Here is a 15,203-nt window from a genome sequence, read left to right as displayed (position 1 = left end):
GATGCCTATACCACCGAGATGTGACATTTATGATGCAGGTAAATAAATCTTGCGGGTGTGGGATGGTTTTGATTTGATGTCTCAGAAATAGGTTGTGTTTATGATTACAGTCATTAGTGTGTCTGTGTTGCGTTGGAAGACGTTTATTTGATGTCTACTGAATTATTTGTGGTACATGGACATTTTTTTAAATTTCTCATTCAAAGCAGGTTTCTTTATTTAAATGAGTCATCAACTGACTTTCAAATATGGAAAATATTGCATAGCAACACTTTAGTAAAGACATTTTCAACTTAGCTAATAAAAGAAGTGGTCAGGAGTGTGTCAGCTCAAAACTATTTCACAAACAATTAAAGAAAGCATCAAGGTGAAAGCAAGACATGTTTTGTATGTTATTATAGCTGGACAGGTTTGTTACATTAATTCTTGGCAGCATGACAATCGTGTGTGTGTGTGTGTGTGTGTGTGTGTGTGTGTGTGTGTGTGTGTGTGTGTGTGTGTGTGTGTGTGTGTGTGTGTGTGTGTGTGTGTGTGTGTGTGTGTGTGTGTGTGTGTGTGTGTGTGTGTGTGTGTGTGTGTGTGTGTGTGTGTGTGTGTGTGTGTGTGTGTGTGTGTTCCAGGTGTGTTCTTGAATTCTCATTGTAGAAGACAACAAAGTCGTCTCTCTCTCTTTGTCCCCTGTTCCCTCCCTTGGTTCAGTCCAGGCTGGTTGACAGCAGTGCTGAGGCTCGAGCAGCTCGGCTCAGCAGATTGGAGGAGGGGGGATATATAATGCGTCTTCATCATTGGCTTTTATATAGACTGAAATCAGAGCGGGGAGAGACTCGAGGGGTCTCGAGGACTTGTGATGCCTCGATGAGCTGATTTGTTGGGAGCAGACTCAGACTGTTGAGACGTCTGCTGAAATGAAAGAGGCTTTGATTGTTAGAGGTATGTCTCACACACTTCTTAAAGGGACAGTGCCTTTAAAGAAATCCAGGCCTGGGATCTTTGTGAATCATTGTCATTCACAAGATGTAGACTCCATTAATGGCCTTGTTTTGAATTCTGATATTTAGTCACTGTTAAAGTTTGTTAGTGTTTAAATAAATAGTTTAAAAATGCAAACTTTGAGAGAGTAAATGCTTTGTTGCTTAAAATTGTTCAAACAAACAGGCCAGATTTCACATCAATAATTTCACCATGTACTCCGGCCTCCTCTGTAGTGTCGGCCAAACAGAAAAATGTTAAATATTTGAAGAAATAAATCTTTGAGTGCGAAAAAAGAAACTGTATAAAAATAATTTATTTCAGTAACTTAAATGAGCCCCAATAATACAGAAACATAAAAGCATCAATTCATTTATATAAAATACTTTTTTAGAATAATTGTATAAATATAAGTGGGATTGTATTTTTGATAAAAGTATTAAATGTTTAAAATAAATGATTTTTAAAGACTGGCAGGCATTTAAAAAAAAACATTCCATGAACATTTGAGCATCAGAATTAATTATTAAACGTCTTCTTGTGTTTTTAAATGACTCTACATTTCAGATTAAAACGATTCTCAAAATATTCCTACCAAAATCTTGAATGGGAAATAATTCAACATGAAAACAAATCTTAAAAAATATAATGTTGTGGACGAATGTTTGCCGAGTTATACCCGAAGAATACAAGTAGTGAAATATTGAGCTGAAACCTTTCATCTCTTTGAAAGCTTAGAAGAGGAGTAAGCTACACTGTTATTATATTAATACAATATAATTTAATGACTGTCTATATTTTTCTGATGTAAAGATGAGGGCTAAAGTAAAGGGATTGAAATACTGAAATTAAAAACATGACAATTAAATTCCGATTTATTTTATTTCCATACAGTCTTCCTTCTTTTTTTCTTGAATTACACAAACAACTGAGCGAAACAAAAAGCTAATTTCAAGAAATAATAAATAACCAATCGAACAGAAACACATGAAATGTCAATGCCTTTTTTTTTTTTAACTTTTTGAAATGTTGAACATTTTCATTTCAGTTTAAACTAAACAAAAGCAAAGAAAAAAAAAATACGTGTTCTTTTAATGAAAACACATCTCATTTAATTGAGACATTAATAATAACTTTAAACACTATAAACTTTTTTTTTTATTATTCATTTTATTAATGATATTTTATTAATATCAATGTGCAATAAAAACACAGAATTAAAGATTAATTGAAGAACATCTTATTTAATTTTTATTTTTTACAAAGTTGATCCATTCATTATCAGTTCATCTTTGGCTTTGAATTATTATTCCTCAGTTTGATATCATTCTTATGTAGGAGACATCATCAGTGTTCATAATAGCGTTTTAAATATTAAATACGAAAATCATTTCAGCATGTCAGCCTTAACCCAAAGAAAACATTGATTTATATTTAATAATGACGTGGCAATCATTTGTGAGAATATATTTCTGTGTAACATTTTAAACAAAATGTAAATCTTTTATCTATTTTCATTTATTTTATTAAATGAAAAATGTTATCCTTTCACTAAACTGACATGAAGAAGAGGCTGTTTTCAAGTTTTATGTTTTTTCATCCATTGATTCTCTAACTTGTGGTTTTGATGACTAAACTATTTAATTTTCACCTAGAGAGTAAAAAACAATGATTCCCTGCTTCATTATAGGATGAGTTGTATTGAAGTCTTCATGTTGGCTTGTTCAGGGATGTTTAGTTCAGGGTCATTTAACAGTGAGCACTGGTGAGAAATGATTGTTGAAAGTTGAAAAGAGAATAAAAGTGTCAGAGTGAAGATGACATCAGTTTTCTATCTGCTGCTGAATTCATCCAGCTGTTATAATCAGGTAGACTATTTCAGGTTAACCTGAGCTGCAGACACTCAATAAGAGGAACTGTTCTATTTAGATCATTGAGATGCACCCTTCACATAAACATGTCACCTTTAGTGTGTCACAAACAACAAATGGACATGAAATAAGATCCAACATTTCACTCATTAATTTAATTTAAAAAAAAGTGAAATATGACAACATGTGCATCACATCTGAAGTTGAAAACAATCTGAGTCCTGTTCCAATTGATCTGAAAGACTTTTTTAATCTCTATATTTTTATAAAGTCTAGTCTAATGTTATCAATTTATAAACTTGCATGAAACAGTTATAGATTGAAACGTGGAATAAATAAAAACATTTCCCAACAGTTTCCAGAAATGTTTTTTTTGTAACTCAAGTCATCATCTGAAGGGTCTTAAACATCTCTGGATGATAACCCTGCCTTGTTCTGAGCGTCGCATGCTGCACCTAGTTATTGCCTTTTTTTCTTTTTACCACATTTAAGACATTTTTTTGCAGCAGAGCACCTAAAAAAAATACTGAAAAAATACTAATTGTATCGACATGTAGCTCGGTTTTAAATGTTTGAGTAAATACAAAATGTCGGCTCCGCAGAGGCACGTGTCCAACAAATACAAAACCTTAAAATGTCTCCAAGTTCAGCAGCCAATCATGTGCAGTCTCGCCCTTGTCCTGCAGCCAATCACAGCTCAGTAAGAGGAATACTTAACCCAATAGTAAGGGAGGCATGGTGCACTCTGATAAGTTACTGGAAATCACGCAAAGGGCCCCATTGGCCTCAGCATTCAGATGTTTTACAGTACAGTTACCAGGCTGAGCAGCAGAGTCGGCCTTATTGTTATTCCTCCTGTGCGCTGTGTCGACCAATCAGGAAGAGCCAGCTCAGGCCCTGAGTACGATAGTGAAAAGCTTGGAGGACAGAAACTATGCCAACATGTTTCTGTTTTCTCCCTATGAATTACTCCAAAACCGTTTCACAATATTCCCAAACCCGTACTTCTTCTTCATCCATGTAGATTCCTCTCAATAGATTTCTCTTAAAGAGTATTGAGTCGTCTGCTGTTACAAAGCTGCCCTGGTCCAATTGAACGCGGCTAAAACCCTCAATGCCAAAGCTAACAAAAAGGGGACGCCATGTGCAGTTTCATGGTCCCCGGTGTTGATGAGTTGTTTTATAGGTCCATGATTATCTTTTCCATCAAGCGTTTAGGTGTGTCTGTAAGGCTCCAAGGGAGGCGGCTATTGTTCGCTGACAGGCTGAGTTCTATGTCTCTCTCTCTCACTCTCTCTATTCTCGGGGTAAACAGATGCTACACGCTGCGACTGATTGGAGGTGAAAGCTATATCAGTCTTTGGAGATTCACAAATGCAAACTCTAACTTTTTGTTCACTATTCACAGTCCATACTCGCACAGTAATCAGAGAGCTGGCCGACTAACTGGCAGCAGAGGTAGAGAGGGAGGTGGAGAGAGAGACTGAGAGAAAGAGAGATGAAAGACGAGGCAAACATCAGTCTTTTGAATGTGAACGTACGGCTCACTCTTACTCATGCGGCTGTGCATTGAATCCAAATACAACAGACATGTTGTCAAAAACTGGATCTCTTATTGTGTTTTTCTTCTCTTCTGTATTCAGCATGTTTAATAACCAGGTCATTTTCTCTCTGCTCATTCATCCTTTGATACAAAAACTCTGAAGGATGCAGCTCTCATTTAAAAGACTTTCATCAAAGTGAGCCTCTGAGTTGCACCTTATTTGTCATGAGTCTTTATTCTGTATAATTTCATCTGCTGAATGAATTCAGAGCTGAGCTCACAGTGTCAGTCAGGAGAATGAAGGCACTAAATGAGAGCATATTTCTACCTAACAGACGGCTGAGTGTCGTACTGGGATAATTAAATCTCTGCTTTGAGTCTGACATGAACTCAGACCTCAACCCCTTTATTTCAGTAAGAATGAGTGAATTAATTTTTTTCGATAATTTTCTTATTAATTTCCAACAGTTAATGGCTGCATAAAGATAAAAAACATATTCAGCTACCAAATCTTGCCTGTTTCTCTTTCGCAACAAATCAGTGTACTTCTCCTCTTAGATTTGTCAAGAACTGTTGAAAGTACTGTTGAGACATTGTAAAGAGAGAGAACTAAACATTTGTGATGAACAAGCAGGGTTTTCCAACTCAATTATCTAAATCATCAAGTATCCTTTTCTTATCTTTCCCTAGCAGTCCATTATGTTTCTTTGATGCAGATTGCCATATGGATGTTCACCCTGCAGTCTCAATAAATCCTGACGACAGTGTGGAGGCTGGCTCTCCCGTAATCATCCACATTATTGTGTCTGTAGTTCTCTATAAAGGCTTTCACACTTGCAGAAAAAGTCCTGAAATACTCCTGATATTTCCAGGAGGAGCTGAATGTGTGAACGCAAACAGCCAAAATTTTCACTCTGACTTTAACCGGAGTTTCTCCTGACAGCCCCCTAGTATTTTTTCTACAAAAAGTCTTGAGTGAGCTGATGTGAGAGCGCAGCAGGATATTCTCTGGATAATTCACCTTAAATGAGTGGACGAGATGGTGATGTTTATACACTGTGACCGGTGCACGTACAACCATAGACTGTATGCACAAGACGGTCCGATCTCTGCGCATGTAATTAAACCCTCCTGAGGCTGCAGAACAAGTTGTTCATCTCCTGCTGATTCTCCCTCTCAGCTTCCCCTCATCTTAACACTACAGTAAGGCTGGGCCTTACCTGGTGCTGCCACTCCACATTACACATCCTATTGAGTACCATGGCCCTCAACAGCACACTGTTTGCAGATTTTGTTTTGTTATTCTCTCCGGCGAGAAGGACGAGGCTGGGTGTGGGATGGGGGGGGGATTTGTCGTTTTCAAAACCAAAACAAAGAGAGAGAGAGAGAGAGAGAGAAAAGAAGCAGATATGAGCATTTTGGGATAAGCAATTGTTTTCTCATTGAGCATCATTTGAAGGTCAACTTCTCACCAAGTAAGGCACTTGTGTGAAGCCAAAGAAGTGTATTTCAATATAAATAATGCATCAACAGTCTCTGTTTTCTCCTCACATCTCTATTGATGCTTTTTAATCTCATTCAGCTTCCAGTCAGTGAAGTTGTAGCTCAGCAGTGAACATTAGCAGAGGTCAAATACACTTATTCAAATATCTCTCCATTAATAATGAAAGCTTTTGATACCATTCCCAGTCCTATGTTATTCACAAGCATGCATATTTCTCATTACAGTATAGATTTTTTTCACATATACACTTTTGTATCACAGTATACATCTGCTGAAACACTGAACATGTGCACTCACTACTTCTCCTCTAAAAGACTTTTTAAAGACTGTTCAGTAACACTGTGTCCCACAGTCTGCACTTTCTCAACAGACTGATCTGTTACATGTTGCCATGCTTTTGTTGCTCATGTATGTACAGAAGAGATTCTAAAGCCAAATGTGGTGTGTCTGTTTGTTTTTCTTGTTCCACAGAGATGTTGAAGGAGTTGAACCAGCAGCGCAGAGCGAAAGAGTTTACAGACCTGAAAATAATAGTTGAAGGCAAAGAGTTTGAAGTCCACCAAAATGTTCTAGCTTCCTGCAGCTTGTATTTCAAGGACCTGGTGAAAAGGTTTGCCTTCTCTTCCCCCCCCCCCCCACACCAGCTCTTGATCCAATCTGTTCTTTTCATAGGGCGCATTTGTGTCGCTTTTTTTTCCCTTCCCCCCTCTCTCTCTCTCTCTCTCTCTTGCAGGTGTGTGAAGACTTTGGTTCCTATCACAGGGCCAGCAGCCATTCCTTCCTCTTCCCACTTAAATGAATGTATCTGAAAGTGGAGAATAAAGGTCAAACCTCGTCATTACCTTTCCTCCCCATGTAGGGCAATTTAAACACATTTCCATTTTAATGAGCAGAGAAAGTGTTCCATGACTGGGGATGATTTAAAACTGGACAAAGGGCCAAAATAGAAGAATCAGACATTTTACACTTCGGGTGATAATTCACTCAAGTCACACTGTCTGCTGTCAGCGCAGGTATTTTTGTCTCAATAAGTACTTCTGTACTTCTGTTACTAATTCAGACTAAACAGCCTCTTGGTCAGCTAATTAATTTTGGCTAAAGTAAAAAAAAAAAAAAAACATTTTTAGAGTCACAAAACAAAGACAACAAAGCACATGTAAGACCGTTTAGTGGACCTCCACTTTCCCAGATTAGAACCACCCTAAACTAACATATTTATTTGATGTGATCGAAGTATTCCCCAGTATTATTCCATTCATATGCCATTTTTGTGTCTTTATGGTCTGTTTTCCTCGCATGTGTGTGTGGTACAGATTTTTGAAGTGTCTGTAGACGTGTGTATGGCAGTCTTAAAGTGAAATTCCTTATTTTTGAATCTGCCTTGTTTTGAGAGTGAATAACATAATTCCCTCTAGACTTCATCCTCACTTTAAATCCCTGCAGGTGTTTTAAGCCTGATTGAGAGTACACTGTTCCCAGAGTTGTTTTTCAACCTTGTTCTCATTTGCATGGCGAGGAATCAAGTCAGGAAAGATAAAGCAAACAGAAAGACACACAGTCGGGTTGTAGCCGTAATGCCTCAGGGATGTTTTCCTCTTTAACCTGCAGCCACACTGCATTCACTGTGAAGCTCATCAGAGAGCAGGGAGCTGCTTATCTGCTGCTAAACTCACACTGATACACCTGTTCCTCCTCTATGTGGATGCAGGCAGGAAGAGCAGAGAGAGAACAGAGGTAGAGAAGCCACAGAGCCTCGTCTGTACAAGGACCCCTCATCTCCATGAGTCCTCCTTTGACCTTGACAATAGCAAAGCAGCTGCCTTAGAGACTGAAGAGACTTTAAAGGGAACTGAAGCCCCCATGCTGGTCAACCTGTCCATCAGATGACTCGTGTGAGCCTCTTCTTCACCACAAAGTGAGACAGTCAGGTGTAAATAAGAGCAGGTTAAGGTAAGGCGTCATAAGCTAGGCAGAAGGTCTCAGGCCTGGTCAGAGAGGAGCAAATAGAGCTAAAGGCCGTCTGTGATTATCCTGTGCATTGCCCGTTCACTTTTTCAAAGGCTCCACTGGGCTCAGAGCTGTCCATATCTCTGAAGTCGAATTAGAGAGAGAGTGACAGAGGCTTCGGGCGCACTCACACTCACAAAGTTGATCTGTAACGTGCTGAAGCACAATTGCGCCCTTCTTCTCCATATTCCTCCCTTTCTTGCCCATATCATTCAGAAGGCATTCACTGGTGTCCTAGTCTTGTCAGGTCCCGATAAAATGTGAGTGATCAAATGTTCTTGACATGAAGCTTGTTTTGCATTTTACTGCTCTATAACTCCCCTGCAGTAAGTGCCCAATCAAACTGCCCTCTTACCCCATGACACCTGCAGGATGTCATCCTGCTTTAAAATGCACACATACGCACACATTTGCCCCCATCCCCAAACCCATTAGCTCTCCCCGTTAAGGGCCAATGCGCTGAACAGGGAGCCGGATCATCTAATTTTTCCCCTCCAGTTTATTTCAACCAGTGTGCTCTGCAGGTATATTATATATGATCACTGCATCTATACACCACAGTGATGTCTAAAGCTCTAGAGTCTAAAAGTACTCCTGACCATTTGTTTCTCTCTGTGAGCCCATGTTTTTTAAGTGTTATGACTTTGAGCTGTGTTAAAGCTCATTACAGTGTTGGCCCTGTGTGAACACTGCAGCTGAGCCCTGAGAGCACTGCTCAGCCCTCTGCTGCTGCTCTGAGCCTGAGGTGGAGACAGGACACTGTAATACTCCCCTCACATTTCAATTACAACATTGCTTTGACTCGCTGTATTTTAAGTACTTCATCTCCCTTCTCGCCCACCTCTCTCCTCCCTTGTCTCTCCCGTCCTTCATAACTCCCTCTTTCAATGTTTGAACTCAAGTCTGCAATCAAACACAGCATAAATATCCATCTCTTCTTAAGAAGCTCAGGAAAAAAAAAATCATTTCCAAAAACACCAGTGCTCAGGCTAAACAAACTGCCACAGGAGCTGGTCCATACTGCACTAACCATTGCACTGATTAAACAGGTTGGTGAGCGTGCTGTCTTTTTTAGTCCTTTTTCTCCTTTATCTTTTCTCCCTCCATCACTTAAACCCTGAACCACACTCCTTCCCTCCTTCTGTCTTTACAACCCCCCCCTGTAACACTTTGTGGTTTTTTGCTTTGCAGGAGGAAAAAGAGAAAAATACTATCGTCTTTCAGTTATTTTTGGATGTCCTTCTCACCTCCTCAGTGTGTGCTTTAAAATCACGACTAATGTCTCAGTTCATACACTACAGGCTGCTGATGAGTGTTGCAGCGGGGACAAAGGTTCTGTTCAGGTGTGATGGTGGATTTATTTATTTTTTTTCTGATGTGGGGGATATTATATGACAGTCATGGAACAACCCAACCCGTCCCTCAGAAGGATGGCTGCTGGCTCCCTGTGGAAGAAACCGTCTCACACTGCCTCCTGCTCCCCACCCCACCTCCCACCAAATCTCTCCCCCTCTCTCCTCTCTCTTCATCCACTTGTCTCATCTTGTTTGTTTTGCTGTCTGTGTCTCACTGAATGCGTAAGACACACCTGCACACTAGCACACACACACACACACACACACAAATAGACAGAGCAGCATTATTGCACTAAGATGAGTGACGGGAGCAAAAAGCCTCCCTCCATCTTAAAGGAGGCTCCCTTTTATAAAGATGTCCACAGCTGAAGGGGGGCGACGTAGAAAGGGGTTACACATTCTGCAGAGCTGTGATTCCATTTACATTGCCCTGGAGTAGATGATTGTTTTCACATGGGACATTAAACACAGGTGGTCAGATTTATAACACCCACCCCTGTTGAATGTCCTAATGGGACTCACCTCAGAAGTTCTCAGAGCAGACCGCCCTTCCCCCTGCACATCTCAGGCTCTGCATTATGAAGTATGAAGTGATCATATTCTGTTTAATTTGCTAATACAAGCACTCCCTGGCACCTCTGACACTACATCAAACTGAGTGGGTACTCTGCTCTGATATCTCTCACACACACACACACACACACACACACACACACACACACACACATCAGGGATGTAGACTCACTAACAGCATCCTTTACATTCTGTCATGTTTGAACTGTGCTGTCTGTTTCTTTCTCTGTTTTCTGTCTGATAGTTTGTATGTACCCTGCCATGTATGCATGTCCCCCTCTAAAACTATGCATACATGAAACAAAGCAATAATGTTTGTTTAATCTTTGTGCAGAGAGGACATTTTGTTTCAGATGCAGCAACATAGTTAAATAGTAGAGAAGTAGAAACCATCCAAAGTTCAGTTTCTGTCCCTTTTTCACTTTAAGTTGCTCTTGTGTAATGATTCTCTTATTTTCTCCACACTCTCGTGCTGGCCTAGATGTGTTTTGGCTGTTGTCGTTGTATCTGTGTCCTACTCCTCTTTTTTTTTTTTTTTCTTGTTTCCTTGTTTTTCCTCTCATAGTATTCCTAACTTGCTTCTCTCTGACATGATTGGTTGATCAGGTCATCAGGGGAGACGAGGAGTGGCGAGGTGCTGGAGCTGAACATGAGCAACATCAGTGCAGATGTTCTGGAGATGCTGCTCGAGTTCGTTTACACGGGATCGCTGGTCATCGACTCGGCCAACGCAAAGACGCTGCTGGAAGCCGCCAACAAGTTCCAGTTCAACACCTTCTGTAAAGTCTGCGTCTCCTTCTTAGGTAGGAGCAGCTGAGAGCACAGGAGGGTGTGTGTGTGGGTGTGGGTGTGTGTGGGTGTGGGTACTATTTTTACATGGTTATGTCTGCAAGTCATCATCAGTTATTCCCATTTGATACGGAAAACATTAGTCATTTGTAGACTTCATCAGGTGGAAGGACAGTGAGACATCAGTCCATTCTTCCTCGACAACTCAGTGATATTTCAGCTGATTTGAAGAGGTCTAGTACACGCACATGCCATGTCCTTGACGAAGAAGACATTCACACTGTGTCAGGTATTACAAACACAATAAGGAGGAATAGCAACTCCTCAATCTACATAAACTCTACACTTTTGACTTTTCTTCTAGAACTGTGGATTCTGGCAAAAAACAACAACACGCTTATCTGTGTTGAAAACCCTTTTCATTAACAGATGTAAAAAAAAAAAAAAAAAAAATGATCATGTTTTCAAGTGTGTACTGTTAGTTAAGATGTTCAGATAGTAAAGCCATCTATTCAGGCACACTTTAGTGCACCAAATGAAACTTGAAACCAGCAGAGTCTGCTGAAAGGAGTGTGCAACACAATGTTCCCAGTGAACAAGCATGCACAGTGAAATAACTTTATCTGTTAAAATGGCTGAACAGAGACGTTTACAGACGGCTTTTGGTGTCGAGTTGTTCTGTGTGTTTGCCTGCAGGTGTGTGTGTTAACAACACATCACAAACATTTTCTCTATGGTCATAAGTGATGTGTGGAGAAAAAAAGTGAATTACAGACACAGCAGTATAAATCCTGCACTTTTACAAGTCTGTGGGCTTTCTTCCTGCTGGCCTGGATATATGGTTCGTTCCATGTAGTGTTTGTGTGTGTATGTGTGTAGTAGACTTTGAGATCTGATAGGACTACTTAAAAAGTGGCCCAGCTAATCCTGAATGCGGCTCCCAGACATCCAGCACCTCCTGCCTGGGCTGTGAGCGATTGATGCCCCCTGTTCTTTCCCCCCTCAAAGCTGTTTGGGTTATTATACCTGTGTCTCTTAGTCTCAAGCAGATATCATTCCTGTTAGACTGAGAGTCTGAGCTGCCTTCAGCTGATTTTTCCATCTGTCTTCGCTTTTATACCTCTGCAGTCTTTAATGGATGTCTGAGTGGAGTTTTTTCTATCTTAACCAATCATCCTGTGTCTCTGTCCTCTCTCTCTCTCTCTCTCTCTCTCTCTCTCTCTCTCTGTGTCTCTGACCTGGTTTATTGACTGCAGAGAAACAGCTGACTGCAGCTAACTGTCTGGGAGTGCTGGCTATGGCCGAAGCCATGAGCTGCACCGAGCTCCACAACATGGCCAAAGCCTTCGCACTGCAGAACTTCCCCGAGGTGGGTAGAGATTTGTCAAACGTTTTCTACATTACTGCTACTATCCATAAAATGACAGCTCCTTTATCACAACTGTAGACATCATTAAGCAAAGCTAAGGTATTCTATATTCTTCTTGTAACCCTTTGCTCTTGCAGAAACATCTGCAAAAAGCTAGAAAAGCTTTGTTTGAGGTCACATTTTAAAGTAAACCATATATCAGGAGAGAAATACCAAAATGCAGCTAAACAATGAACAAAGCATTCATAGAAAATATTGCAGATAGTTCATCATTCAGCATGGTAATAATATACCTCTCTGCAGAGGAACGTTATACCACCATATTGATGATTGATCAATAAGTATGCAGACTGGAAAAGTCAAATAAATGTACAAATGATCAAATCCTCTATTAGCCTTCATTACAACTTGCTTACATCGACTTGTAATAAGATCAATTATTTACACATGCATATGTGTTATAAGTTATTAAAAATAATGTATTTGTCCTAGGTGGCAGGACAGGAAGAGATTCTGAGTGTGTCCAAGGAGGATCTGGTGTCCTACCTGTCCAATGACAGTCTCAACACCAAGGCTGAGGAGCTGGTCTACGAGACGGTCATCAAGTGGATCAAACAAGACCCCGACTCCAGAGTGCAGGTAATGAAAAATAAGAGAGATGATGACTGATTGTAAAGTGTGTGTATTTTTTTCTCAGATTCTACAGTGTAGGCCTACTTTTAAATGAGCACTGCTCCCTCTGACAGTACAGATACGTTATGTCTGCAGAGCTGTATTAAGGTTTCTTCAAAATGAACAGGTACACAGAGCTGTCAGTCAAACAAACTTGACCACACCCACATTTTCCTGAGGAGAGCTCTGATAGTGGTCTCAATCCCTAACTCCTGTGTTGGTGTACAGAGGAGGCAAGTCTTTCCTTGCTCTGCCTTTGTTCCCGTGTTTCTTTTTGGATTTTCATGCAGTTCTCCTTGTTGCTCCCTTGCATTTTCTTGAGCTTGTTGGAGTTGTTGGAACGTTTTGTTGGAATGAAATTTCTTGGTATATGAACCAGTAAGCTGCTTGGATTTATTAAATAATATATTTTGAAGTCTGCAACTGGGTCCTATTGGTTTAACCTCCATACATGACAAAACATGCCAGAAAAAAAATCCAACTGGTCAGTTCTAACTACACGCAGGCTGATATTTGGCATAACCTCAGAATCAGTCGTGCGACTCAAAAATCGAGTCTGAATCGGTCTGAAAGTAACAGTTTAGCCCGCCTCATGTGTGGTTGTTCTTTGGACTCTGCCTGTCAGCTCTTACAGGTGCACTCAGCAAAAAGTGGCGCAGAGATTATCATCAAATAAAACCGAGTCTATCAGTGGAGGAGCATGAAAAGCAGACATGTCACTCGTTCTCTGTGGGTGGTGTCCATCAAATTTTTAGTTACACTTGTTCACACTTGTGAAATACTGTTGGGCAGAAAAATAAACCCAGAAACATCCACTGTCCTAACAGGTGTTTGATTTATTCCTGGAGGCTGTTAAACATGATCAAGTCTTCTTCCTGTAGTGAGCTAATGCAATGAGATGCACAAAGTGAGATTTTAACAAACGAGGAATCGATAAGTCTCAAGATCAGAGCGTCAGCCAACATCCATGAAAGGATCAATGGACTGAAAGAACCGCTGATCATGAGATTTGAATGGATTCAGACAAAACGATCAATTTGAAGATGATGATTTTCAAATGTTTTACATAAAAGTGGCGCTGAGATTATCATCAAATAAAACTGAGCTCCATCAGTGGAGGAGTCGTTACTTCAGATTAATGATTCCTCATCAAGCAGCAAGAGAGGAAGAACGGCCTCATGTCAGCTGAAAGGAAGATGGTTATTAATGTATTTATAATTCCAATTTAAGTTTGCGTCTTGACTGAAAGGAAATCTGAATCTGTGGTTCTGCCACTTCAAAACAAGGCTGATGTACAGTGTTTAGGGTAAACATGTGATCCCTGTCATCTACACCAAAAAGCTCTTACCAGCTCAGTCTCCTGCAATCTCACAATCTCACACTCTAATGCAGAGGTGCAGAGGTGACTTACTCAGAGGATGTAGGAAAAGAAAAAGGAATGGGAAATTTTCCTCGGTTGTCTTAACAGTCAAGCGCTCTGGTTCCTGAGGCGAGACAACCAGCGTCGTAAAGTCTGAAGAGAGAGGGAGATGCAGGAAGGTGGAAGAGGTTAAGGGAGAACAAGAAGTAGGACAGGAACAAGCGAGCAGGAAATGAAGAGAAAGATGAAAAAAGAACCGCTGTGTTCTAATCCAGTGGATTGGTTCCACCGTGCACAGCCATGACATCCAGGTAGAAGAATCAACTATATTAAAAAGGAAATAGTCTTCAGAAAAGGTAAAGGGGTAATAATGGATTTGAAGTGTCTAAAAGTGTACATTCTGGTTGGCGTTTTTTGTTTTGGATTTTGAAAATTTCAAAAAAATCAGAGAATCGAAAAAGACCAAGTACTTTGAGTTTTCTGTTGTATCTTTCATCACTACACTGATTTACACAAGTCTTATTCGAGAAAAACAGCCAGCAGGCCTGCAGAGAGGATAGAAGGGTTCAGTTTATACGCATGGTCCAGCATCAGCTCATCATTCCCTTCTCCCTGTGTGGAGTCAGAGAGCAGCAGGAAATCACTCCCCCCAGAACCTGTGACACTTTTGTTGGACAGTGGACAGAGGAGGAAACAAGGGAGAGAGAGAGTGGGGAATGACAAGCAGAGAAGGTGCAATAGGTCGGAATTGAAACTAAGCTGCCGGCTTGGAGGACTATAGCCTCGGTACATGGGGCATGACCTAACCGCTAGGCCAAGTTTTGAGTGGAAAACTGGCATATTGAAAGATGCTGGGTAAATAATATGCAATTTTCTCTCTCTCCGCTCTGCTGTCTCTAACATGTGATGGAACCAGGAAACAGCCCGGACATCGCTCAGAGACAGAGCCAGAGTGTTAGAGCGTGAATAATAGTTTTATGGGACACGAAGACACCGAGTGAAGACAGAGAGCTGATTCAGTTTTAGATCTGTGAATGTGTGTCATTGGATTTTAGTGAAGAGGAGTGTTACAAAGACTTCAGAAGAAAAGAAACGAAAAAAAAGAACAACGTGAAGAGAGTAGTCATTGGAGGAAAATAATCTACAGCATCTGCTTTATTTCTGAGATATGAATAAAAATGTCCATACAAC

The 15,203-nt window shown here is 40.4% G+C and overlaps 1 protein-coding gene across 2 annotated transcripts in view; it reads left to right on the top strand.

Moving 5' to 3' along the window:
* The window catches only part of LOC109989759 (kelch-like protein 29), a 102,738-nt gene that overhangs the window by 55,686 nt on the left and 31,849 nt on the right, over positions 1 to 15,203 (top strand). For both annotated transcript variants that reach the window (XM_065963750.1, XM_020641623.3), the window contains 4 exons: positions 6,359 to 6,497; positions 10,429 to 10,625; positions 11,868 to 11,980; positions 12,473 to 12,619. In XM_065963750.1, the coding sequence (XP_065819822.1) occupies positions 6,359 to 6,497; positions 10,429 to 10,625; positions 11,868 to 11,980; positions 12,473 to 12,619 (596 nt within the window). The remainder of the gene's footprint in view (positions 1 to 6,358; positions 6,498 to 10,428; positions 10,626 to 11,867; positions 11,981 to 12,472; positions 12,620 to 15,203) is intronic.

This window comes from Labrus bergylta, chromosome 15 (genome assembly GCF_963930695.1).
Source record: "Labrus bergylta chromosome 15, fLabBer1.1, whole genome shotgun sequence".
Taxonomy (NCBI): Eukaryota; Metazoa; Chordata; class Actinopteri; order Labriformes; family Labridae; genus Labrus; species Labrus bergylta.
This window is presented reverse-complemented; position numbering and strand designations above follow the sequence as displayed.